General features: G+C 37.2%; 1 protein-coding gene across 1 annotated transcript; it reads right to left on the bottom strand.

The window, feature by feature from the left end:
* Positions 1-4,683: 4,683 nt before the first annotated feature.
* On the bottom strand, positions 4,684-24,820 carry LOC123752156 (phosphopentomutase). The gene is given in 13 exon segments (XM_045734223.2): positions 4,684-6,429; positions 7,333-7,559; positions 8,814-8,916; positions 11,063-11,172; positions 12,555-12,668; positions 13,949-14,126; positions 18,520-18,707; positions 18,857-18,916; positions 18,918-19,127; positions 20,433-20,625; positions 21,733-21,821; positions 22,762-22,929; positions 24,632-24,820. Coding segments are annotated over 13 exon segments (1,818 nt in total). The 5' UTR covers positions 24,707-24,820; the 3' UTR covers positions 4,684-6,326.
* Positions 24,821-26,766: the final 1,946 nt, after the last annotated feature.

Here is a 26,766-nt window from a genome sequence, read left to right as displayed (position 1 = left end):
TTGGGTAATTAGATGGACAGAGTGGAACTGCCTTAGCGCATTATCTTCGTACTTGCGTTACCGCAAACAACCTTATACACTATAACCATCTTAACTACATAATCATCATCACGTACCAGCTTAATTACCCAGTCATCATCATTGTTATCATCTTAACTACACACCGTCTTCGTCACTGTAACTATCTTCACTACAAACAGCTTTCGACACTGTAACCATCTACACGCGATCATCCTTATCACTGTAATCATCTTCACTACCCAGACACCGCGAGGTATCACGTCTGCAATCATTATCATCATCATCTGCCAACTCCATCACCACCTTCCTTACTTTTCATTACCTTCCATCTCCTTCACCACTTTTCCTATTCATCATTCACCAATTGAAATGATGTAGCACCATCAAAGTCGTAGGATATTCAACATGCGCCATCACTAAAGATGCCAATACGAGAACAAAAACGCACAGGTTAGTAATTATCAAAAGGTGGCACCAAACCTGGTAAGGCTATGTAGCACCGTCAAATGTGTGGGATAATCATAGGATGCTAAATATCACTAAGGATTACGAGAACAAGAGTGTAACACTTATATGCTGTGTTTACTATATTAACCTACAATGTTAAATGGGATTCTTGTATTGTGATTTGTGTATTTGTACTCACTGAGTTTTGTGCGCTGCTTGAGAGACTTGAAGTAGAAGGGGGTGTAGAACTAGCCTAAGCTACTCTATCCCTTTGAGATGTATTTTTTCTTGTCTCAATAAACATAGTCCTGCCCGAAACGCTGCGCGTACTAGTGGCTTTACAAGATTGTAAATACTGTACTATTCAATGTATTCTCACAAACCCAATGTACCTTCTTGTATATATATAAATAAATAAAATAAATAAATAAATAAATACTTGAACTTGAAGTTGAACGAGAACAAAAGTGCAGAAGGCGAGCACTGAAAAACATGACATTCAGCAAGGAGATGCACGACTAAGATGGACACCAGTTTGGACATTAAGGAGCAGTGTTCAAGGAAGGTTAGCCTTCATTATTCCACCACCTACAAATTTGAAGGATGGATAGACAAAGTATATACACTATATATATATATTTATTATATATGCATCATATGTACTGTACACCCACTATGAAAATTCAATCACACAAGGTTTGATACCAATTTTCAAGGAAGAAATTTTGATTGCCACATGTAAACTAAAGACAGTATAACACAATGCCAATCACAATCTGCTTTACCCATCAGATACTTTATTTCTGATAGAATAACCTTTAATAAATTATGTTACATTGCAAACCAATTATGAACTGGTATATAGCCAAGCTCCTACCCAGTAAGTCAATGGTGAAATTTATTACAATGCAACACTAAATATTCATACAGTATTAATAACCATTAAGCCAATTTAAAAGAAGCAAACTACATTTTATTTGCACTACTTCTAAAATTGGCTATACCTTATAATCATACAAAACATTGCACAAGTAGTGTTTAAGACTACTGACTGACACTGTATACCATTCATACAGTGCTGAATCAAAAATTCAGACAATATAGTACAATATAGCAGTAACCTAGAGTAGTGATCAATAAAATTTGTGGTAACTAATGGTAACAAAAAAGGAATGTCTTATAAGCGGCAAGGATGAAAATGTGGTTACTCTTAAGAGAAGGGAGCATTTAGGTAATTGGAACTGATGAGGAACAAAGATGTAACAAGGATGGGAGCGATGGCAGCTTTCCTACCCTTAGGGAAAAGAAGAAAAGGATGAAATCATGTTCCCTGTTCTGGATATTAGAAAGGGATGTAGGGTGTAAAGGGTTTGGCTTCAACAAAATTTGCAATGTTGTTATAAATTTCAGTGGCAGAAGGGAAAAAGATGAGGTGAATATCAGGGGGGGCCAAGAGGATACTAGAGTTCCCAGGGAATTTTTATTACAAGGATGCAGGCGATACAATTACAGTACCAGTATATTTATGATAGCTGGACTCCCCAAAAATAAGGCAAAAGACCATTGTGCTCTGACAAATTAAAGAAACCATAGTGCAATTTCCTAGTGCACCTCCCAGTTGAAGAGAGGTTGCAGGACTTGCAGAAGTGCAATTCTCTTGGGCCTGGTTACCCACCACAAGAGTCTAGATAAGAGAAAATTGTTTAGTGTAAAATTCATGACAGGGAAACCTCTCTTTTTCAAACAAAAAATTTTGACCACACTGGTACAAACACCCCATCAAGCCCTGATCTATTTACAAAGGGCAGCCTAAAGGGTGACACCTTTGGTGGGTGGAGCCAATGACCTGTAAAGTACAGTAGTACCATTGCAGTTGAAACAGTAGTGACTAGTTACCCCATCATCAAAGAGGGGCTTCAAATAGTCACTCAACTGCCTGGAAATGGCATGTATATGACTTTTCCATGCCACGGCTGAGCCTTTATAAGGGTTCGAATCCCCAAACTCTTATCTTTATTCACCTATATATTCTGACTCCTCCAATTCCCGTCTTCCTATGTCACAAATAAAATGTCTCCCTAGCTTATCCAATAGCCAATTCCATTTCTTAACTTGGTTACTACTGAATTCAGAAATATGTGAACTCCTTTTAAGCTGCTGCCAAGATCCAACACCCTACGAATCAACAAATGACTGTACACAAAGTTTTTCTAGTCTAATACTGAACTAGTTTATGTCATGACTTTGAATAACTACCGACCGCTATGTGACATATTCTAGATAGGCCATGAATTGGTATATTAATTCGATGTGGGCTACGGAATGTATTGTTACTACCGAGATATCTGGAACAAGGCTTCACACCGGAGTACTCCTTTGAAGTTTCTCTACTACAGCATAGCTCATACACCCGTAGGCCATACAGTAATTAATTTGATCTAAAATGCACACACACACTATTCTTGTGAGGATAACCTTACCTTTTACTCCTACACTGGTTAGCTCCAGCTGCTACCTGCCTGTACTGTAGTTACTTCTATCAAGGGGTTGGGAATCTTTGCAAACACTTTCTTGGTGAGCATGTCACGTAACCTTTCACTTCCCAAGTAATACTTGGCTTGTTAATCAGGGGGTTATATCAGCGACTGCCTGCTTGTAGCTTCCTTTTCAGTTATTGTCAGTAGTTAAGATAATATACCGTACAGAAAAAAATATACAACAAATAAATCAACTTAAACACTGTAGCAAGAATAAATTAGTAGCAACGATTGCTAAAACATTGCCAATATCTGCTTTCTATTTAATGGCTGCTATGCTCAAATTACACTTCACACTGATTAATGTTCTACACAGGTAATGGCCACTTCTGACAGTTGTCAGAAACATTAACAATAAGTTTATGATTCTTTGCTAAAATTAATTAACAGATTAGGCTACACATTGATAATGTAGTGGAGAATGTGTTGTAGGAATAATTACTGAACCGAGGATTACAAACGAATCAACACAAATTTGATGCGGCATCAAACCAGGTAAACTTAAACATTCTGAATGTCTTTGCCTAACTATAAAACTGCAGTTGTGTAAACATTAATGGATGGCTCACAAGTACAGTATTATTGCACTTACAATTATTCTCAAACATGACAGTATCAGTCAATAATCCTCGAGTTTACATGTGTTGCTCGAGATAATTAAAATTATCAATTTGAAATGTCCCTATAGATCAGGGATGAGGGTCTTGTGGAATTATTCTTACCACTGTGTTTTCATTTTCCTCATTTTCATTAACATACTACAGTATACCAAAAAATAAAATAATAATACATTACCTGTTTACTCCTTTTTTCAGCACGTCCTCACTTATGAATTTAATTACAATCTTGAAATCGGCCAGAGGCTGAAAGGCTCGTCTTATTGTGGCCCTCTCGAGATAGCTTACTATACAGCACCCCACACACTCCTTGCCAGTCCTGTAGTATTTCTACATAATTTAATGGTTGTATGTAGCCTGGTTTCCCTTATACCACACTCAGTTACGAGGCACTTACCACATAGATTTCCATTAGCTACTTATTTGACCATGTACTTGTCATTTTGAAGGACCTTTAAGTCCCGTAGGTCTCTTCTTTATTGTGTCCCTAATGCATTGATTTCTCACAGTTGACTACAAAATGCCCTACTTTTGCTACTCCACAACTCTCCTCCCTCGATGCAAATACAAGCATTGTCAAAACAGTTCCGCTGCTTTCTATTACCTCGGAGAAGTTCACAGCTACGAGTGTCGCCAACAATGCAGATTTCTCACCACTAATAGCTGTATTATCTTGATTGCCTAGCAGACCTTCAGCCTTGACATGGTGACAAACAAACTGCTGTGGCACATTGCACACATTCCTCTCATTGCTGCTGAGCTGGAATCAAGTTGTTGATCCATTAATGACAATCTTAGTATGCCCGAGAGTGGAGGAAACCTCTTCTGATTGGGTCAGGAATTATCTCTGATATCACAACCAATCAAATGTTACTCTGTCGTAACATGCTTCTGATTGGTTGAAACAAGCTTTAACTTCATGGAAACTTCTATAAAATTCTAAGCACCCCCCTTTCTTTTGTTTACACATTAACAAAGAAAATGATGAAAGCCTCTATAAAATCTCTTGTCTTACATGATTGATGTTGTGCCAGCAATTGTACTTGATAATAAAACACCAGTTTGACTTTTGGTAACGCTGAAATGAACACAGAAGGCCAACAGGCTCAAACAATTTACACCTTTGAACTTATAAACTTTGGTATTATGTTGAGAAACAAGATGAAACTGAACTTTAATTACTGATAATATTTAACATCTGACTCTTACAGGCTGAATGAAACACAACTTAAGTCAATTCTCATCTTCGTTTCTGTACATTGTTGGTTGTGCGTGTTCTTCACTACCAAGTACAGTATTTTGTGGACACAAGTTATATATATTTTAATATAACTTAAGAAGCAACCCTTTCTTCAATAGGCATAATTGGTACAAAGGTTGACAAATTTCTTCAAAGTCACAAAATGTTTAAGAAAACATTCCAACCAGGTGAATTGATACCATTAAAATTTTGTCAAGCTCTGTTAACACAATATCTATATTAAATGTCCTTTATATAATTCTCATAAATCTTGGTAAACAGCACATAATCAAAGCACACCTTAGTAATTAGTCAAGTGTACTTGCTCAAGAGGCAAACAATATCACTTTACACTTAGTTACATGAAGCACTGAGGTAATGCTGATGTAGTTTGGTTTGACTGTGCCATTGTCAATTCAATACAATACTGCAGCATTGGTTCTCAGTCAGGGATAGAAAACCTGTGAGGCTTATGGAGGTTCCCAAGCTACAATTTCTCCACTGCTTATTTTGTTAATATATTTAATCACCAATTGAAAGAGTATTTTAAATACTTATTGAATCTGCTCGAATACAAAGCACCAAAAAGTGTAACAAAATTAGTAATGATTTAAACACTTTGGATCCATATTTAATCGAGCTATTGAAAAACAATTTTAAGAAAGACGATTACTACAGAGCAGTTCCCATTGGGACATTAATAAGAACTGCCATGTATGGGCCAATAAGCATCCCACAATTTCCTGTATTATCTTCATGACCTCTCATTAATATAAACATTTTCCACCTCACAGGGTAGCTACCTTATTCCTGTCTATATTTATTACCCTTGTATGCACTGTGTTGTTACTTCTGAAGATGTTTTGAAATAATGTATACTCAAAAAAGAACTTATTTCATGTTTGTTCTGTGGTCATAAATGTTTTGCATTATTTTTTTTTTGGTGTGATTTACACACATTTATTTTACATACTGTATATTATAATAAATAATATCATATAGTACATATATTTAAATTGTGTGTGTGTGTGTGTGTGTATACATGAATTTTACACACGCACACACACATTGTACAATTAACCAAAAACAAAAATGATTAAGAAAATGAATATGAAATGATTGTTTCTGGGCCAAACAGGTTTCTGGTACAAATTAAATGACGAACATAAAATTATACATTTCTTAGGGAGTGACAAAAAACTGAATCCAGTAAATTCATTCAATGTAATTGAATTCATTCAATTCACATTGAATGAGACAATTGTGACCAAACTTTTTTTACTGGATTCAGTATTTTGTATCAATTCCAGAGAGGTATATCACAAATCATGTGCACCTAGTAGCTTGTATTAAATAAAACTCAATGCTACATAAATACTGTACGTGATAAGCAAACAAACAATAAACAAGTAAAATACTGGAAATAAATGTATTCGAAAAAGTATTGTCGGTGGAGTGTGGAAGTTAGTCCGCTCGTGGAATGAGGCCATTCACCTCTGGCTGCAGTAGCTCCTGCACTACGGTGTCCACCAGCTCTCCTAACTCTGCTTCCAGAGCCACCCAATCTCTGTTGACGTTTCAGAAATGATTTAGAATTACAGTATAACAATGAAATACTGTACTATAGAATAAAAAAAAATAATTAAAGTTGCCAGTGGAATATCTACAAAAAAAATATGCTACGGTACAATAAAATAAAAACATTAGTTTTGACATCAAACAATGTAGTGTCCTGTGTCGTTATACAGTTATTAGATACACAAACTAATCCCTTAATTTTTTACAAGTCAAAAGAATTAAAAGAAAGAACCAAGCTGGGAGGACTATGTAGCACCACAACATTAAAAGAATCAGATTCACTGAGGCTTTTATCAAGGGATAAGTGACCCAGGACATCAGAACTGCAAAACTAACAATCATCCTGAAAATCAGGACATTTCACAAGGCAGTGCATAACTGTAAGTGGGACAATGCAGTTTAGACAAACAAAAGCAGGCCATTGTTTTATAAAATGCCCACGAGTTGAGTGTGACCCACGTGTAACCTAGCCAGAGCCATTTCTGATCGTCTATTACTGTGGTGGGAAGGTGGCCAAGGGAAAGGTCTTTAAATAATCAAAACATGTGCTTATTAATAAATCAAAATGTTTCCTAGAAATTTGTTTTAGTATTGATGAAGTTATGCACTGTTAGCAAGCTGTTAGCAACATGGCAGCCATATTTCAATATCATTACCCTGATGCGAAATAAATACATACTGTAACCAAATATTTTGCAATAACTTTTATTCTTTTCTCATACGATAGATCTCGGATATGACATTAGTAATCTTATCATGCATTTAATTTTAATATATAAAATATTAATCTTTGATTTTTAAAAATAACCTAATAAAGTATTTTCTAAGTTTAAATGAGACACTTAACCAAAATACATTGTGAAACTTTGACAAGAACAAAAATACCACTCACTCTTGCTCTGGTTTGGCACACATCTCAGAATAATATTTAATTTTAGGCTCTGTTCCACTAGTTCGCAGTGTAAGCACACAGCCATTTGAGAAGGAGAAAGTTATCATCTGACTAGACTTGGAAACTGGCAGAACTGCCGTCTTGTTGGGCTGTGAGGAATCATATCCTGTAGTCAGGTCCCGTACATCAGTTATGGTGAATCTGCCATTTCCAACATTCTTTGGATACTGTAAAGAAACATGTTTTAAACACATTTTTAATAAGCATAAAATCTTATTTCCTCTTTAATAAATACTGTACAGTATCTATATATTTTTCTAAAATACAGTGAAACCCCAGCCAGAATGAGTCCCACTAAAGTAATAATACGGTAAAAATTTTAAATTGGATAAATCTTGCTCATAAATAATTAATAAATATAACTAAAGAATTTTGGATGTACTAGAACTTGTGTGTATTCTGAGGCTGTGCCTACATGTTGAATGTTTCTCGAGTACAAGTAACATTCTAATAAATTACAAAATTCATTATACATATAAAAACTCCAAAACAAATGCACATACAACAACCTATAATAAAACTTTTTATCAAACACTGAAAACTAATCTACCAAATGCACCCAAAAGCTTAAGTTTGCTTTATTAAAGAATTTAAAAGTTGAACAGCCAGATGGTGGAAACGATGTGTGTGTTGAATGTGAATTATAAATTTTTTGTTAAGTTGGAACCCAGAAATAATGATCATAAAACTATAATCCTGGCATCAAATGATTGCCACTGATTTTTCTGTCATACGCAACAAGGATAATGAGATTACCTGTACTTGATACAGAATTTTTTTAACCTCAATACAGAATTTAACTTCACCTCTCCGCAAAATGAGACTACAGTGGTCAAGATGCTATTTGTACTCGCCTTATTGTGCTCAAGATGGTGGAGGACTAACAGGCTTGATAGATCTCATTATTATTATTATTATTATAATAATAATATTTTATATATTATATATTATATATATATATATATATATATATACACACACACACACATATACATATATACATACATTACACACACACACAGTATATATACTGTATATACAGTATAATTATGCAACATGTGGAAAGCTGGAATGGTTCAAGCTACATTTTTACAACAGTTTACTCAATGACCTCACATGGAAGAAGAGCTTTAAACCTACATGCATCACGACAATTTAAGAATCTGGTGACAATTCGATTGTAAACACCCCCCTCAAACATGTCGAGTTGATTATCGGGAGAAAGTGTTAAGGGCAATACAACTATATAGACTTATAGAGTTCCCAGAGAAAATAAGACATCAATGAAAGAAGAGCAAACCCTCCCCTAACATCTTGTACATTAGTTTAGAATTTCACTAGGAAAGCATTTTTCTAATAAGCCTGAATAGTTATGATAAGAATTTCCCACTTAATTTTCCTTTACCTTGTTATGTACTTACAGTATTTGGTTCATCAAAATTCCTCATTCTCTCAAACATCTTGTTGATAACTTTTTGGTCATGACAAATGTAATATGAATTGTTGCTTGTATGATACCCATATCTGAAAAAGAAAATAAACAAAGTTTAAGAAATATAAACAAAATTTGTGGACTATTGTACTGTATAATGATGGTTATATTATTATATGCGCTGCCATCATTATATTATATAATGATGGCAGGGCATGTGGTAAGAATGCCTACCACATGTGCTGCCTCCGACACATCTTTGACATCACCTGGCAGGACAAGGTGACAAACAACAGCATCCTGGGGGGAGAGCTAGAATGACCAGCATGTACACAATGCTGAAGCAGAGACGAATGCACTGGCTCGGGCACGTGGTGCAAATGGGCGATGGCAGGATCCCCAGGGATCTCCTGTATGGAGAGCCGACACAGGAAAAGTGTCCAACAGGCAAACCCCAGCTACAGTACAAAGATGTATGCAAGAGAGACCCGAAAGCCATGGACGTCGATCTCGCTACGTGGGAAACACTGGCCACAGACTGTTCAGCCTAGGGGGCAGTCTGTTCAGAGAGGTCTCTCCAAGTTTGAGGAGTCACTTGCCAAGAAATTGGAGGCAGAGACAGAGAAGGATAGCCGGTAGTCAGGAAGACAGACAAGAATCAGACTTTGTCTGTGCTCAGTGTGGGATGGACTGCCATTCTTGGATTGGCCTCATCAGTCATACCAGACACTGCACCAAGAGTGACAACCAGAGCGCAACTCCATAGTCTCCCGAGACTGAAGGATGCCTACTACTAATGATGGTTAACTTGTATAGTTCTTTTTTATTTGGGTAAATGGTGAGTTTGAGATTATACAGATTTTCCAAACCAGAAAATTACTAGGCACCACCAACCCTTATACTAAGACATTTCTTATTGCCCACATCTTATTTGATAACATAAATGCTGCTACATGTATGCACATGCAAAACCTGATGTGAATAACAGGGTAGCATTGTTGAGAGATAAGTACTGTAGCACATCTGAAATGTCCGGACACCCAGCCGACAGTTTTCAGACAATTGCGCATAATCCACGTCAAAGACAACTTTGCCAGTTCAGTTCACCTTACAAAATTTGTACGTTCATTTACTAGATCCCTCTAAACAACTGACCAAATCCTCCCACCTGCTGTTCCCTTTGAAATTTGAATTTGAAAGGAAAAAATACAAATTTGAAAAATCAACATTTTTTCCCACTTAAAGTACAGTATTTTTGGCAGATATATATATATATTTTTTTATTCTTGCACAGTTTATCATTTAGTTGAGGTCAGTGAAGGTGGTAATGTTATTTTAAGGATCGATTAACCCGAGTAGTGGATCCATATCTGATCCTCACTTGCTTTTTTCCAAGTGAAGGGGGCAAGTTTTAAAAAAAGCCACCTGCTCCTGGTGGGCTAAGATGGTCTCGGAAGCTCAAAACTGTCTATGACAGGGTAGCACATACTGTATCCAAACTCCAGTTTTGACAACCAGAGAACCTGGTTGAAAAATATAAAATACAGGAACTTTTTTCTAGACATAGGTCACTTTTCATGCCTATGGACCAAAACCTGCTGGGCAACTTTAATTACACTTTGTAGGAAAAGGGTCAAACTGCTTCAATCTAGTCTTATTCCTTTTAATTTTCTTGTGCACAGTTAGCATTCAATTCCTACTCCCTCAAACACTCAATATGCTTTGGTCATTCTTCCTACTACCTTTAACTTCACTTAACTACAATACTTTTAACGACTAGATAAATATAGATTGAGAAACGCTTAATAGTTCACATATTACCTGGCATTTTTTTTTTACTTTCATGTATGGCTTGCCTTCTGTATTGTTAGAAATGAAGAATCTTATACTGTGTTAATCAAACCACACACTAGAAATTGAAGAGACGACGATGTTTCGGTCTGTCCTGGACCGAAAAGTCAATTATCAAGTTGATTGACCATTACACAATCGACTTGATAATGGTCCAGGACGGACTGAAACTTTGTCTCCTCTTCAATTTCTAGTGTGGCTTAGTCAACATTTTTCAGCCACGTTATTGTGACTTTTCATCTGCAAGCTTATACTGTACAAGTCAAACTTCAACTTGGCATTTATATTATGTATAACAATACCTTTACAATAGTATGTTCAGCTCTATAACATTATCCTATTACTGTAACTCAAAATCTAAGAAAACAAATTTATAACAAAGCTTACATCTTGTAAATCTCTTTTAATTTACTTGTTAGCGTCATGTTCTGCTTAGACAAAAAGGTTGCCATTTCTGCTAAGCGCATAGCAGCAGACACACCATCCTTGTCCAATACCTGTGGGTTTGATTTCTTATTAGTACACCAAAATATATATAAGTAAACTATTGAAATCTCATCACTGTACTTAATAAAACTGAGCAAAATTATCATCCTTATAAGGTATCCAGGGGCATGAGCTCAGGGCAAAATAAGCAGCATAGGTAAAGAATGATAAAAATTATATCTTTCCATCATGTGTGTGTTCAAAGTTTCAAGCTGATCCTACAGTATACACAATTGCAAACTAAATTTACCAGATATTGCATGAAAAAAATAATAGACTCGTGTGAACATTATGGCGGCCTTACCAAAGGGGGACAATTCACCATAAACCGTAATGCTAAAGGCCAAAAGCTTTGTATTATATGTGTTTGTCATGTCTTGTAATCTAACACTGAAATTAAACCTTAAATAATAAATATTAAGATCTGCTGCACTACACACTTCAGATTCACATTCATGATCAGTTTGGTTTCTGACATAAAAAGGATGACATGATGAAAATTAATTAACCAACTTTATACTGTACCAAGTACAGTACAAGCAAAATTTCACCCTTTGATATTCAAATTTTCAAACTCAAACTTTTTGTAAATACAAGTTTATGTTCAAGATATAGCTTCTAGATTTTTTATTACTAATGCAATGCAACACTTAAACCTTTTTTAAATGAGGAAAAATAAAAACCAATTTAAATTAATTGTATCAATACAAGGTTTAAGTATTTTTAATGGAATATGTTCCCACTTGGTCCAAGTTTGCCAGTGGTACAATAAATGTACCATTAAATGTACCAATAAATTCCCGAGTGGTACAATAAATTGTTTATCTGTTAACCCATTCATGAATTCATGAAATGCTTGCACAACTCAGAGGGAAAACCTTCCAGGTCTTTTAACTGCCTAAAAGATTTTAGGCAGTTATATTAGCTAACTCCTAATAGTGTTGTCCTGATGGCAGATCAGGTGAAAAGTTCTCACTGATACAAACATTTGTTTGTTCCACCAAACAATTTGGTCGAAGCACAAACTGTGTGGACGACTCGAGAGATCTTACTGTGTGCATCATTAAAGTGAGGACCCACTGTACTCTGAACTCAAGGTACAGTGATGCATGTTTAAATGAAAACAACGGGAATCACAATTCAAACAATGATAACTGCAACTGCTTATAACCAGTGCAGTTAATGTCAGATTTGGGTTATCAAGATTTTTACGGTTTTAACATTAAAATCAGAGAAACTACTATTAATACAGTACTACATGTACTTATAAAATATATCACTAGGCTGTATACTGTACTTAAAGTGTATCAATAACTGCTAGTTAATAAACACTATACAGCAGGTAACTTTCAGGTAAATTTAAAATGGAACAAAATTGTAAAAATATATATACCTCTGACCCATTCATAAATCCAATGGCTTCCTCAAATGCAAACAGAACAGTCTTGCCCTTCTGCAGTAGATCGTAAGACACATTACCCATCCATTTAAAACCTGTTAACGTTTCCTGTGAAGTACAGTATAAGAAGCTGCTATTAGCATCTGCATAATATTTGACACATTTTGATGACAAAACAACACCTCCATATTCGTTACCCCACTGCCTGGTACAGGATTAGCACACTGACAGCTGACCCACTCAGTCAGCCTTGTGCAGTTGTCAAGCACCCATCTCCCATTTTTTCTTGGAAATTCTTGTTCTTTTTGCAAATTCTTTGCAGTTATCCTTGTAAAAAGAAGTGGCCAAGGCCCCAACAAAGCATAGTGAAGAGAAATGGCCAAAAAGGAAAGCTGTGAGAATCACAATCGAATTGAAAAAAAGAACTTGCTGCAAAGTTTGAAAGTAGAAAACGAGTTTCCATATTCACTGGTTTGTTAGTTCGTCAGTTTTCATATTTGTCAGAAGTGGATTAATGACAAATATAGAGGTTCCATTGTACATATTTAAAAAAAAAGTTAATATTTAAAATGCAAGAAAATTAAGAAAACATGCATACACCCCGACGTGTCACAACAAAAGCCACACACCCCACTCCAACTATTGAAGTTATTGAATAACTTCATGCTACTACAGCCAAACTGTAATTCCTACTATTTTACAGTGGTTACCGTGGTGTAGTGGAAAAGCACTCGCCCGGCGCTTTGGCCTGGGTTTGTATCCTGGCTGGGGAGGATTGACCGGGTGCCAATCCTTAACTGTAGCCTCTGTTTACCCAGCAGTAGATGGGTACCTGGTTGTTAAATGATTTAGTGGGTTGTATTCCAGGGAAAACTAGGATTAAGGACCTGCCCAAAATGCTGTGCGCGCTAGTGGCTTTATAAGAATTTAAGAACTCTTGTATATATAAATAAAAAATATATAGAAAGAACAAATAATTTACTAACAGTTTTAGTTAAAACTTACCACTTCCAGCATCTACTGATATTTCTAACAATCCAGATACCCATATAAACCAGCCTTTATTTTATGTGGATGTTCGGGCAAGTGCAGGAGCCCCAGATTTGCCATTAATAATTATATATTTTGGGTGGATGGTTCCAGTCTCGCCCTTGTACCACTACTAATACAGGGTTGTAAGGCTGATTACACCCCTACAGTAGTGGATGGAGGGGTACCTATACCTACACTGGTTTAACTTCTGATTATATAGAAAACAACACTGAGAAATTAGGGCTACAATGGTACTGTAATGTCAAGCTAAAGGACCAGCACCAGTAGGTCTCACTCCTTTCCTAAAAGTATTTTTCACCCAAGAAAAATATAAATTCATAAAGAAAATTACTTACAATAAAATTAAATCCTTCCACCTGTGCAAGTGAACGAAGGATTTTTGAAGAAACTGTGGAAGCAACCATGTAACATTCACTTGGTTGAAGGTCTGGAGAAAGCTGACGACAACGGTACCAAGCCCACCAACCAAGTAGTGCTCCTTCTTCATTTCCAGTAAACACTTTCCACTGCCCACTGAAACAAAAATTGAATACACGATTACAATTCACAGCACAGATAAGCTACATAAATTTGATTCAAACAGGAAGTACCTGATTTCACTGAGGTTGAAAAGAACCAAAAGCAAGTACAGTACAACATTTATGAATTATCAGTTTAAAATTAGTATCTCAAATGATAACAGCCTTTTGTATTGATATGGGGTTCATAATAAACAGTTTATAATGATAAAAGGGCTATTTTATAGTTATGGGTGTGGAGATTAGTGAATAAAAAAATTATGACATCACTTAATACTGTACAGCTAATCTAAAGGCAATTTAATAAAAAAAAAAATACGGAATTATAAGGCTCGAGAAGAAACTACTTTAAGACGCCCACACAGTAATCACAAGAAGATTCAATATACTCGGTACAAGCATTTAAACAATACTTCAGATAATCAACTATCAAACAAGGTGTACTGGCTCTTTATTTGGTGTTTGCAGAATAGCTTCATGAATGCTGTTGTACAAAATAATTTCCTTAATTCCTACTGATTTAGCCAAACCTCACAACTTACATGTGTACATGCAGGCAACTTATTATTTGCATAAGGGTTACAGTCATGGGAATGCTTTGTAAAAACTAGGCAAATTAATCATAAAGGTATAATGGAAAAATATGATTATATTTGAGGGTGGATCAGAACAAGCAAAGTAGTATTCTGCATAATCAGGAGAAACAAGCTTCAGAGTGGATGAAAACCTAGGACACAGCAGACAACCAGGATAATTAAAAAGGAAGCAGCTAGAAGAGAACCACTACTTAATCCATGCATTACTTCAATTGCCTGGTTATGAGATGATTCAATTCTTCTAAAAGTGAGTTCACACAGTCAAAGTTGTTAATAAGTCATAATGAGTGTCTAATTATATATCCCATTCCTAGATGGCTCTGCCGATCCTTTGCAATACCGGAAAAAATTCAAAGAGCCCTAGTTTCCTTCCTGAGCTTTATTAAATCAACATGCATCAAGTCTGGCATATTACCTTCCACTTAGTGACCACACTAGGATCCACTGATACTATGCAAAATTGTCTGATCACATTGTCTTGAACTGTTGTTATCCTCCGTATGGTTGTGCAACAGCTAAGGTTGGCACTTTGCCTTTGCTGCTGCTCTGCTGCATTAATTTCTGTCCCTCTTTAGTGCCTCTATCTGTTTCTGTTCCCATGCCACTATACTTTTTCACGATGGAGAGAAATGTGTTTATGTTAAGTAATTACCTAATTAAAATGGACATCTGGGGGTGACAAGGTGCTAAATACGACAACAATTTTATTGTGGGTTTTATTTATCAAGGATAAATATCCTGAATACTATCCATCTAAAGATGAAATTACCTTATATAATGGCAAGGAAAGTCAGGCTGAAGAAATGTTGAGGGTGTGTGGTCACTTGACAAGAAACCTGACTACAGAAACACTTTCTTTGATTGATATTCTTCCAAATATGCTCCAATTGGAGCATATTTGGCAATAGAAGATCCAATTCCTATGAAAATGCATCATACTAATCTTATTGCTAGTGCTGGGGAATGTTTATATATGACTGTGGTGTGTTGGTGACTGATGCAAGCGAGAGCCTCCTTGACAACATTTGTCAAGGAGAACAAATTTGCTGCCTCTTGCTACTAAATCTGATGATAATAGTGGCTGTGATTATTGCTAAGCATGGTGTTATAATGATAATAAGCAAGTAGTAATGGTGATGCAACAACAAGTAACTTTTTCCACCTGCTTGATGTCACTATGCTTAACGTGTATGAAGTATTATACACGATGAAAAATGGACTGAAAATATCATTGTGCAAATTTAGTGGTGACATATTAGTTCTGATATTGGTAAAATATACTGAACCAACAAATTATTTGCACAACAGAACATAGAAGGCTCAGCGCAAGTAGGCTTATGCATGAGGCATCATCTAGCTGGCAAGGAATATTGTTTGCAAATGTTACTCTGGGCTGATCACATAATACAAAATCCATTCAAATGAGAAGCAAGGCCCACCAACCTCAGATCTAGTCACAAAAGGCATGTACTGTATTACTCTGTAAACTAATCAAAACCCACTGTGCAAAAAGATGGGTAATGCTGAAGGTGGCAATGGGTTTAAAAAAAATATACACTCTCAAGTTAAATATGGGAGGCTAGAACTGCTACAGCATCATACACGAGACAATATGCATCTGTGAATAGGGAGCTCAGCAACAAGCCCCCAGCCCAGGATAATGATCAAAATGAACCACCAGGGTAGTGGTAAAATTCAAGAGCTGAACCATGATGAAAGCTAAACCCAAACAACCACAGAAGAGTACACAAGAGCTGCAGGTCCTCAACAGTGCCAGGTAAGAGAACCCTGAATGAAGCCGAAACAGGAAACTTTGTCAAATGTGCACAAAAGACTGGTCACCATGCTGTGAAGCTAAACCATGGAACCCCCTTCCCAGAGCTGAAACTTCAGCTCAAGAACCTTAAGTTAATAACAGGTTTATAAGCAAACTGCCAAGGTTTGGGAAGTCTCTGAATCACAGCCAATACCCGACAGCTCATACACACTCGGTGGCAGAAGTAATCCTGCACCTTGGGGAGGAGTTCCAAAGACAATAAGCATAACCACTTGGATAAAACAAATTATAATGTGGCAACCTGTAAAAGCAGCATTTTGCAGAATTTTGATAATCCTATTTCATAATGCAATGGCTAAGATAACAAGGAAGCAAATAAATGGACACAGTCAATACTTAGATTTGGAACCTTTCTGTACTGCAGTACACACTAGACACTGTAAACACTTTCAGCATACCATAACCTAAATCTGGTAACTAAACCAAGAATGGACCAAGATACACTTTAACCAAAACAAAACAAAAAAATGCATAAAAGAAGCCATAAATTGCATGATTAAACATGACCTGAGGGGTGAATAGAATGGATCTCTCTCTCTCTTTAATGACCTTTGTGAGACCAAATCTGGAATATGTAGCAACTGTATGATGCCCATATCTTAAGCAGGCCTGGAAAAGGTGCCAACACATGCAAGTAAATGGCTTCCAGAATTGGAAGACAAGATTTATGAAGAGGAGCTAGAGGCATTAATATGAAAAAATTAGAAAGTTTTGGCATATTTAGTGCCTATAAGAAGAAATAGTGGCAATATGATCACCACTTACAAAATAATAACAAGAATCAACCAAATTGACAGAAATTCCTGAAACCGGCAACCTCAATAACAGGAGGTTATAGATTCAAGCTAAGGAAACAATGGTGCCAAAAAAATATTAGAAAGTTTTCTTTTACAAACAGAGTGGTAGATGGTTGGAACAAATTAAGTGAGGTGGTGGTGGAGGCCAAAACCGTCAGTAGTTTCAAAGCGTTATACAGTATGACAGTGTTGGGAAGACAGGACACCACAAACGTAGCTTTCATCCTGTAATTACACTTGGGTAATTACACATGCTAAAATCAACTGTATATGTAATACATGTGGGTTATGTAAATGCCTACATTTTGAGGCTTTGGGATTTTACAGTCCCAAGGAACTGTGGAAATGTTGGAAAATTCAAGAAGCTAAATTCCACTGCTGAGGCACTAACCAGATTAGAAGAGAAATGGCAGCTAGAGCAGTGGCTAGTTATAGTGTGCTTATACATACACAGCAACTGTCTGCAGGTAAGTGCACTTGGTAATGGTCTAAGAATGTGAGATGGGCAGCGGCAGGAATGCTCTATTGGCATATTGGTGCCAATATCTGGAAGTAGCCAGGCAGACCAACTATTGATTAGTGAGAGTACTCTTCTGGTGGTCTCTTTAATGTCACAGTACTGTACTGCAGCATTTGGAGGGCTGTGAGCGTAGCCGAGTGACCCTCCTAGAGATCAATTCCGACCAAATTAAAGATTATCCAGCGTCTCCGTGGCACCAGCATGACCAGACTGGAGCATTTCAAAAACCTCAGCTGTCATCGAGAACATTTACCTGCCATGTCTTTAAGAACCACTTGCCAAAGAAGGATCCCAGTTGCACAGCTCAGAAAACAAGTACAGAAATTTAATAAAGAATTATGACAGTCAATATAACCAAGTAGCTAAGGGAATACATTCAGTATATTTTAATAGCATCAAGAACTTATATTAAGGTTTAATAACTAAGATGGAAAATATAAAATGAGGGGATACAGAACACAAGTCATTTCTCAAAAAAATGGAATGCAGAGAAATAAGCTTAGATCACATAACAAGGAAACAGCTCTGCATTGATTACCCAATTGTATTTGCTTACAAAAGTTTACACTAATTAAGCATAGTCATCATCCAGTGTGATACTTAATAAAGCAAATCCACTCAAGAAATATTTTTCTAACCTGGGTTGTTTCTCTGCTACTGCAAGTCTATCTGCATCTGGATCATTAGCCAAAATCACTGTAGAGTTATTTCCATCAGCAGTCTTGAAAGATAAGTCTAGTGCGCTCTTACCTTCCTCAGGATTTGGAAATTTCACAGTTGGAAATTCTGGATCGGGTACCATTTGTTCCTTTACAGGAATTAGTGGCTGGAGAAAATTATAAATTTTAGTCAATCATCCCAAATACAGATTTTTTGTTTTAATAATAAGATCCTCAATATTTGCTAAAGCAAAGCCTCCAGAAAATTATGCTGTCAACATTTGTACACACATTAAACATATTAAAAAAAATTTACCTTAAAGTTACAGCATCTGAATGCCTCAACCATGTAATCATGAGAGACTCCATGCATGGCAGGTGACAGTGAAGTTGAGTGGTGATGCCTGGTTCATTTGCTTGTCAAGCATGGAGGCAGCCAACATGGTGAAGTACTTGTTAGAAATATCCACCAAGGGATCACTCAGTCTAGGATCTGCCATTGCTCTCTCTATGTCCCATGCATTTTCCCAAGGTTCAAGATTATCCTCAATGTTTCTCTGTATGCCTTTATCATTTGGTGGTATGATCTGTAATTATTTAAATAAAAAACAAAATAAGTGACAATGTTCAAAGTAAAAAAAATCTGGAAATGAATTTATTTAGAAAAGACAAATTAAGTTCAACTAGGCTCTGCTGGAGCAGGAATCAACATCAAATATTCTGAAACAACCAAACAAATTTACTTGCTAACCTGCATATTCCATTTATTTCCATACAGCATAAAGAAAAAGGTCTAACCAGGAGAAGAGCAGGGGAAAATCCAGTTACCCAAGGGGGGACACCCTTAAAAGAATCAATCCAAGACGCAAAACAAAATGACCCTATTGGAACCATGCCATAACATTTAACTAAAAACCAGCAGTGAATGTAATGAAATGTCACTTTTTGGACAAGCTCTGGTCTACTACAAGGTCACATCAGCTGCAGAGTTCTGTGTGGCCTACTGGAGATCAGAGCCAGAACTTGCATTTCCCCCTCACAGAGGTGCAGAGAGCAGGAGACACTACCATGCCACTGGGAAATCATCCATAAAGTTAATGAACTGTAAGGTATACATTCAAAGAGTATGGTGATTTTGATGATTAATATAGGTAATAGCAGTCAGATGAGGTGTCGGGATAGAATGAGATGAGGATGCTTGCTGTATGTTGCTGGTGAAGTCAGGAAGGAAGTAGTCCTGATGGTGGGCAGACACATATTAGAGGTAATGTGGTTTGCTACAAAACCAGTAGACCACTGCTGGGTTCAAGGAGACCAAAACCTCAAAACTGCCAAACAAACTTTCCAAAACAATGTAAACAAATGACAATCTCTCGAAATCAGTGCAAGCTCATTACTTTTTCACATATTGTTCACTATAGTATGTTATTTTACAGTGCAAATTTGGGAGTACAGTATGTGTATTTGAGATTGTAATGTCCCAGATTATTTCTTCATTTGTGATGATCAGATTATGGGTACTATGTTAGCCAGTGACCAGGACAGATTTAATTTCATTCCAATGGATACATGGAACTCTTCGAGCTTACACAGAATGTACCATCTACTGGTCATTTCAGGCATGATTGAACATATTTACACCGATTACTTAATACCTTTTGTAACCATGCAGGAACTGTTTGAGAAAGCCCCTGTTGTATTGATGCTGGCAATGTCACCTGCCTGCCTGTCATCATCTTTGAAGAACACAGCAAATCTTACCTTAAGGAGCAATCTAATTAGAATAGCTAAGCACTACAAAACACTGCATACACAGTATACCAAATAATATATTACCCACAGAATGCTGTACTGAAATACCCGAGACACAAGCTTCAGAGGCGTGTACTTACTTGTGCTCCATTTTCCCAATAGACTTTATATCCATTATCTTCTTTAGGATTGTGAGAGGCTGTGACCATGATCCCAGCAGCTGCTCCTAACTGATTCACACCAAATGGTACAAAAGGAGTAGGAACAATTTTCCCGTAGAGGTACACAGGTACTCCTGCATTCAGAAAAGCTGCAGCAGCCAATCTTGCAAACCTATAAATATATTATCTATGCAATTGTATATACATAAATGCAGTAAAAATATATTTAATCAGATCTTGCCTACATATTGGCAGCTGTCTGTGATCTCAAAATAATAATAATAATAATAAATATTTTATTATTTATTATTAGATAACTATACTGTACATCTATAGTATAATAATATATATTATTACAGTATATAGCTATAGCTATTATATATATCTTAGAGATATACCTGTATATCTTTATATACTATATCTATAAAGATAGCAAAGATATCTACTCAAGATAGCTATCAACATTTTCAATAAACAAAATTTTTCTTAGGTTTATTGCAAAACTTATGGTAGGAATAGCCTAATATCATACGCAGCAATACTTCTGTAACTCTGTAATGTCTAAAGCAAACGGTTTTTAAGTACAGTACTGTATTACTAAATGGCTTGACTCCCAATGTGTAATATACTGTACTGACATACATAGCATTTAGAGTGCAAATCTATTATTAGCTATCATAAATAAAATATAAGGTATACAGAAACTGATTAAGATCTTGCATGCCCTCTGTAATCCCAATATGAAGTTTCTGTCCCAATTAGAAGCAATGTTATGTCATTTTGAGTTTGTAAGCAAATATAATGTTCTATCATATTGACAACCATGCTGAATGAATATTATGCATCACCGAGGGCTAAAATTGTGCATACGTTACTTCATATACAGTACTCCAACATCCTGAAAAATTTCTTGTAAATCTGAGATGGTCAGGTTATGGTGATTTGGCACTTTTTGATCTTGCAACCTTAAAATAATATTCAAATGTGTGTTTGGTAAAGTTTGCATGGAAAGTAAAAATTAGGATGAAAAGTGTCAATACATAGGCCAGAAAAGGATAAGCAACAGTATGGGTGTTATGAGTAGCAAATATGCTGGAACCTCAAAAAGATTGGTAAATTTTGAAGTACTGTACAGGACTTCACAGTATAAACAATTTTCAATGGAAGTTACAGCATAAAATTTTTAGGTGACAATGTCTGTTAGGAGATTTGTTGTTTATAGTTGAGCATTTGGGATTTTTTTATTGGGTACAAATCTTAAAAATTACATTTAACTTACCGATGACTGTTATGGCGACTGTCATGCCCAATAACAATCCCCATAGACTTCGCTTCTGGGTTAACTGCTGTGAGGTAACTGCCTAGACCCTGAAATAATAAATTACAATGAGTGAATGTACAATACGTATCTAATTTTACCGTATTATAGTATAATCACATTATGATACTGTATAAAGCATTGAATATAATTAAACATTATTTTCTAGTGGGCCCCCATTGGCTCCTTAAAATTTGGTACCACTAAGCTTTAGCCCAACTCTTGAGACCTATTCATTGCCTTCTGGGAAGGAAGGAAGGAACTACCAGGGAAAAGCACCAAGCCATTATGATTATATAGCACTTGGAAGGGGTCAGGATAAGGATTTGGGATTGGAAGGGGATGGGGGGGGAGGAGTAATGGTGCCTAACCACTTGGACGGTCAAGGATTGAATGCCAACCTACATAAAGCAAGACCATTGCTCTACCATCCACCCCAAGTGATTGGACTTGCCTACTGGAAGCCACTCTAAGATCTGTTTTAAGAGGTAAGAAGAATAGCAGATCAATCACATAACTGGGGAAACTTAACCAGGAACAAAAAGGGATTAACTAAAGGAATAAGTAAATAAGTGGAGACGCAGAAGCAACAAACCACACAGGACCCCTGGTTAAGGTCGTAGGTGTCACCAACCCAACAGACAGCATGGCAGAGGCAGAAAGAATGACCATCTGGTAGCAAAGATGATGAGCACCCTTCAAACTTGTACATGGTAAGTGAAGGGGCAACAGTTTACCTTTATTTAATTTATTAACTTTTATTCCTTTTCAAGTCTTTACTCACAAAAATTATAAAATACTCTGCTACATACTGACTAAGCATAAAACCAACATATTAATTCTGAAAACTTACTTATATATTTGCATCCATCCAGGACCATTATTGTAATGGTCATAAAATGTCGAGTACAATTATTTCTCCTATAGACTACCAAGTTAATAAAACATTATTTTGCACAAGTAAATGCTTATAGTTTCAATATGCCCTACCTGTGATGTTTGTATGACCACAAGATCATTCATTTGTGCATAACCAGCTCCCATGCGACCCCGAAGTCCTGCAGTGCCAAAGAGAAGCCGATTCAGGAGCAGTTTTTGCAGTGCTGCAACATCTCCATTTGAAATCAGCTCCACAATTTCTTCACGAGTCTTATCATTCTGAAGAAATAGTATAATATTTTTATGTAGGAACACTTAATAAGCTACTGAAAAAGTAAAGTAACTATATCAGTTTTGACTGTAGCCGACAGTGAGCTACCGTATCTCCCATGCAAGGCTACTACTTTACTGGTATTATGAACAGTCTTAATGCAACCGATTGTCAAAATTAATAATCCTGTACAGTACATGCAAATTGTATTACTGAATAATATATTGTATTAAATTATAAACATGATTCAATTGTATACTACAGTACTTTTAAGAAAAATAGACAGGAGAAACAACAGTGTTCTATTAGACCTCTATTTTATCGAACACTGTACATGGCAGTAGTGAAGGAAATAGGTGGAGATGATACTTATAAATAAGTGACTGAGGATGTGAAGTTAGCTCCTTATGCCCTACCTACTAGCCTTATTGTACCCGTTACATTTTATTTGAACTTCCCTGATGTCCTAATTCATTATCATATCTGGCCTTAAAGTTATAGATTGAGGTAGCTTCTGTGATCTCCAGACAAGTTCCTTAAGACTTAGTAAGGTAAGCTTACGAGCTCCTTATAAGCTTAAGCTCCTCAAGACTTGCCTTTTAAGGTAACAAGTTCCAGACTTGTTAACTTAAAAGATCAAAAGTAGCCTATAATGACAGAGCCTGAAAAGTTGTATCCTTTTCATTGTACTTACTATATATAATTACTACCAGTCCTATGTTTATCACAACTTTGTGTTGATTATGAGTTGTACACACAAGTGATTGTTTATACAGTATGTAAATAAAGAATTTTGATTTCTGCATATATACATTAATTTTTGTTTGATTAATGGTTATCTAATTCGTAAACCTAAGGTGTTTTTATTTAGTAATTGATAAAAAATTAAGCATTTAAGTAAATTAAATATTTTATTTTGACAGTAAATTTAATGGAAGCTATGATTATTCTGACTGTTGCACCGTCTAAGAGGGAATTCCTTCTTTTAGTGAGGACAATGCCGAGAAGGAGGGCAGCCGTCACCAGGGACGCCGAGAAGGAGGGCAGCCGTCACCAGGGACGCCGAGAAGGAGGGCAGCCGTCACCAGGGACGCCGAGAAGGAGGGCAGCCGTCACCAGGGACGCCGAGAAGGAGGGCAGCCGTCACCAGGGACGCCGAGAAGGAGGGCAGCCGTCACCAGGGACGCCGAGAAGGAGGGCAGCCGTCACCAGGGACGCCGAGAAGGAGGGCAGCCGTCACCAGGGAAGCAGAGAAGGAGGGCAGCCGTCACCAGGGAAGCAGAGAAGGAGGGCAGCCGTCACCAGGGAAGCAGAGAAGGAGGGCAGCCGTCACCAGGGACGCAGAGGAGGGCAGCCGTCACCAGGGACGCAGAGAAGGAGGGCAGCCGTCACCAAGGACGCCAAGACGGAGGGCAGCCGTCACCAAGGACGCCGAGGAGGGCAGCCGTCACCAAGGACGCCGAGGAGGGCAGCCGTCACCAAGGACGCCGAGGAGGGCAGCCGTCACCAAGAACACCGAGGGAGGGCAGCCGTCACCAAGAACACCGAGGGAAGGCAGCCGTCACCAAGAACACCGAGGGAGGGCAGCCGTCACCAAGAACACCGAGGGAGGGCAGCCGTCACCAAGGACGCTGAAGGAGGCGCGGAAAAAGACCATTATTACCCTGAGCCTGGAAGCCGCTCCTGCCACCAATACCTCCGTGTGCTCACCTGGTCCCACTCCAGCCACTCTTGAGCTCTCTGGTCGAGGGCGGCGTTACCCGTGTCAACTGGTGTGTCACACATGGTGTCTGCTCAAGTGTCAGGAGGCTGAGGACAGGGCAGCAGCAGCGTCTGCGACACGGGCGGCGATACTCAGCAGACGACGTCTGCCGCTCCTATTGAAACTTGTCAATGGTGTTCCAATAATGATTTGACAATTCAAATTCTCGCTTTCTCTCTTATTTTTATTCCATCGTAAAATTTATATAGAATTTAGTGCTAGTATAAAATATAATTAATTACCTATTAATTTAGTTTTGAGTAACTTAAGGGTAAAATACATGTTTACAACTTTTAAAAAGACATTTCAAGGTCACCTAAGAGGTCACCTTCCTATATATATAATTATTATCCTAGGCGCTGATGCTTAACTAATAGCTAAAGCCCTAAATCCATTACCAATCAAAATTTCGCAGTGTAATGGAAAACATTTTTATATATCATGCTCTTCGATATATTATGGAACCATAAAAATGACCCAGAAAACTTTTTAAACACATTGCTAAGCACACGAGTCTAGAAATAGATACAGCAATGACCAGACTAAGACTAGGACATACCAAACCAGTAGCACACAGTTATAAAATTAGAACAAACATAAATGAACACTGCAGCCACTGCTAAGTTGCATATATATATGAAAATTACTGCGGCGCAGTGGTAAGTTCAGCTGAGCCACAGCCGTAAGGTCCGGGGATAATTTTTTTTACGGTAGTACAGAAGCGTTTAGGCAACGTTTCCTTTCGCATGATGACTCTGTGTCAACTATCAGTTAATACTGTAGGTACCCGAAAGCTAGACAACTGCCGTGGGGTCATCTTGAGAAAAGTCAGTAGTTGGTCTTTGGGTTAACTAAAAGAAACCATTATCTCCTCCAGTACTTCATACATTACAGTGTCAGAATCAATTTCAAACAATAATTCATCATTCTCAACGTTCCCTTCAACATGGAGCACATATTAGACGACAGTAACCTCTCACTACACATAAAATAAATCCCGTTTATGTCAAGACAAGCCATATTGCCCGAAACGCTGTGCGTATTAGTAGCTTTAGGGATTGTATGTACTAGCTCTATCTATAAATCCAACATTATATTAATAGCTCATCTTCTATGTATAATAATCTATGTATAATCTATCTATAACGTGGTGGAAGTGGGGTCCCTCGATTGTTTCAAATGTGGGTTTGGACATGTATATGAATGGGATTGGGTGGTTATAAATAGGAGCTGCCTCGTATGGGCCAATAGGCCTTCTGCAGGTACCTTGTTCTTATGTATTTACTTTTACTTGAATAAACATTTTGATTTTTTATTTTGATTTGATTTAAATTACGCTGTCAAGCCACCATAGAAAACGTGTGTATGTCGCCAGCGGAAGCGAGTATCCGACGCTATCACACCATAACATCCAGCCAGGGTTGCCAGATTGGGCTACAAGTAGCGAATTGGGCTACTTTTGAGTCCCGCGCTCCCAAATTTTTAATTTCCCTACTTGCTACTTTTTGGGCTAATTTAAAAGCAAGATGTGCTAATTTGGGCTATTAATGTTAAGAAACTCAATGATGATTTTTATGGTCAGATGCAACAAACAAACACCCCGCGATAGCAGCCACAGACTGACGATTTAAATTAAAATTAAACTGTGCTCGCATTTAAATGCGAACACAGCATGCAGAATATCCTTTCACGGGTAAAGATCACATTCACTCCAAAAAAAATCTTCCACTTACGGGCTACTCATGCCCGTGCCACCTCTTGGGTGGCTTAATCTTCATCAATTAATCACAAATAAGCAGTTACAGCCTCGCTCCTGTGCCGAGTCCACTACGGGCTCACAATAGCTCGTGCTGCTTGGAACTTTTTGTTCAGTGTAGCTGAATCTAAAACAACAACACAAACAAGGTCACGGGCTGTTTATGCCCGTGCCACCTCATTGGTGACTTAATCTTCATCAATCAATCACAAACAAGGAACAACGATTTCAGGTTCAACAAGCCACAACTTAGGACAGAAAACAGATGTTTTTTTTTTCACTCATGTGGGGCATATCAATGCACAACTACAAAATCATCAACATTAT

Source organism: Procambarus clarkii, chromosome 4, assembly GCF_040958095.1.
Source record: "Procambarus clarkii isolate CNS0578487 chromosome 4, FALCON_Pclarkii_2.0, whole genome shotgun sequence".
NCBI lineage: Eukaryota > Metazoa > Arthropoda > Malacostraca > Decapoda > Cambaridae > Procambarus > Procambarus clarkii.
This window is presented reverse-complemented; position numbering and strand designations above follow the sequence as displayed.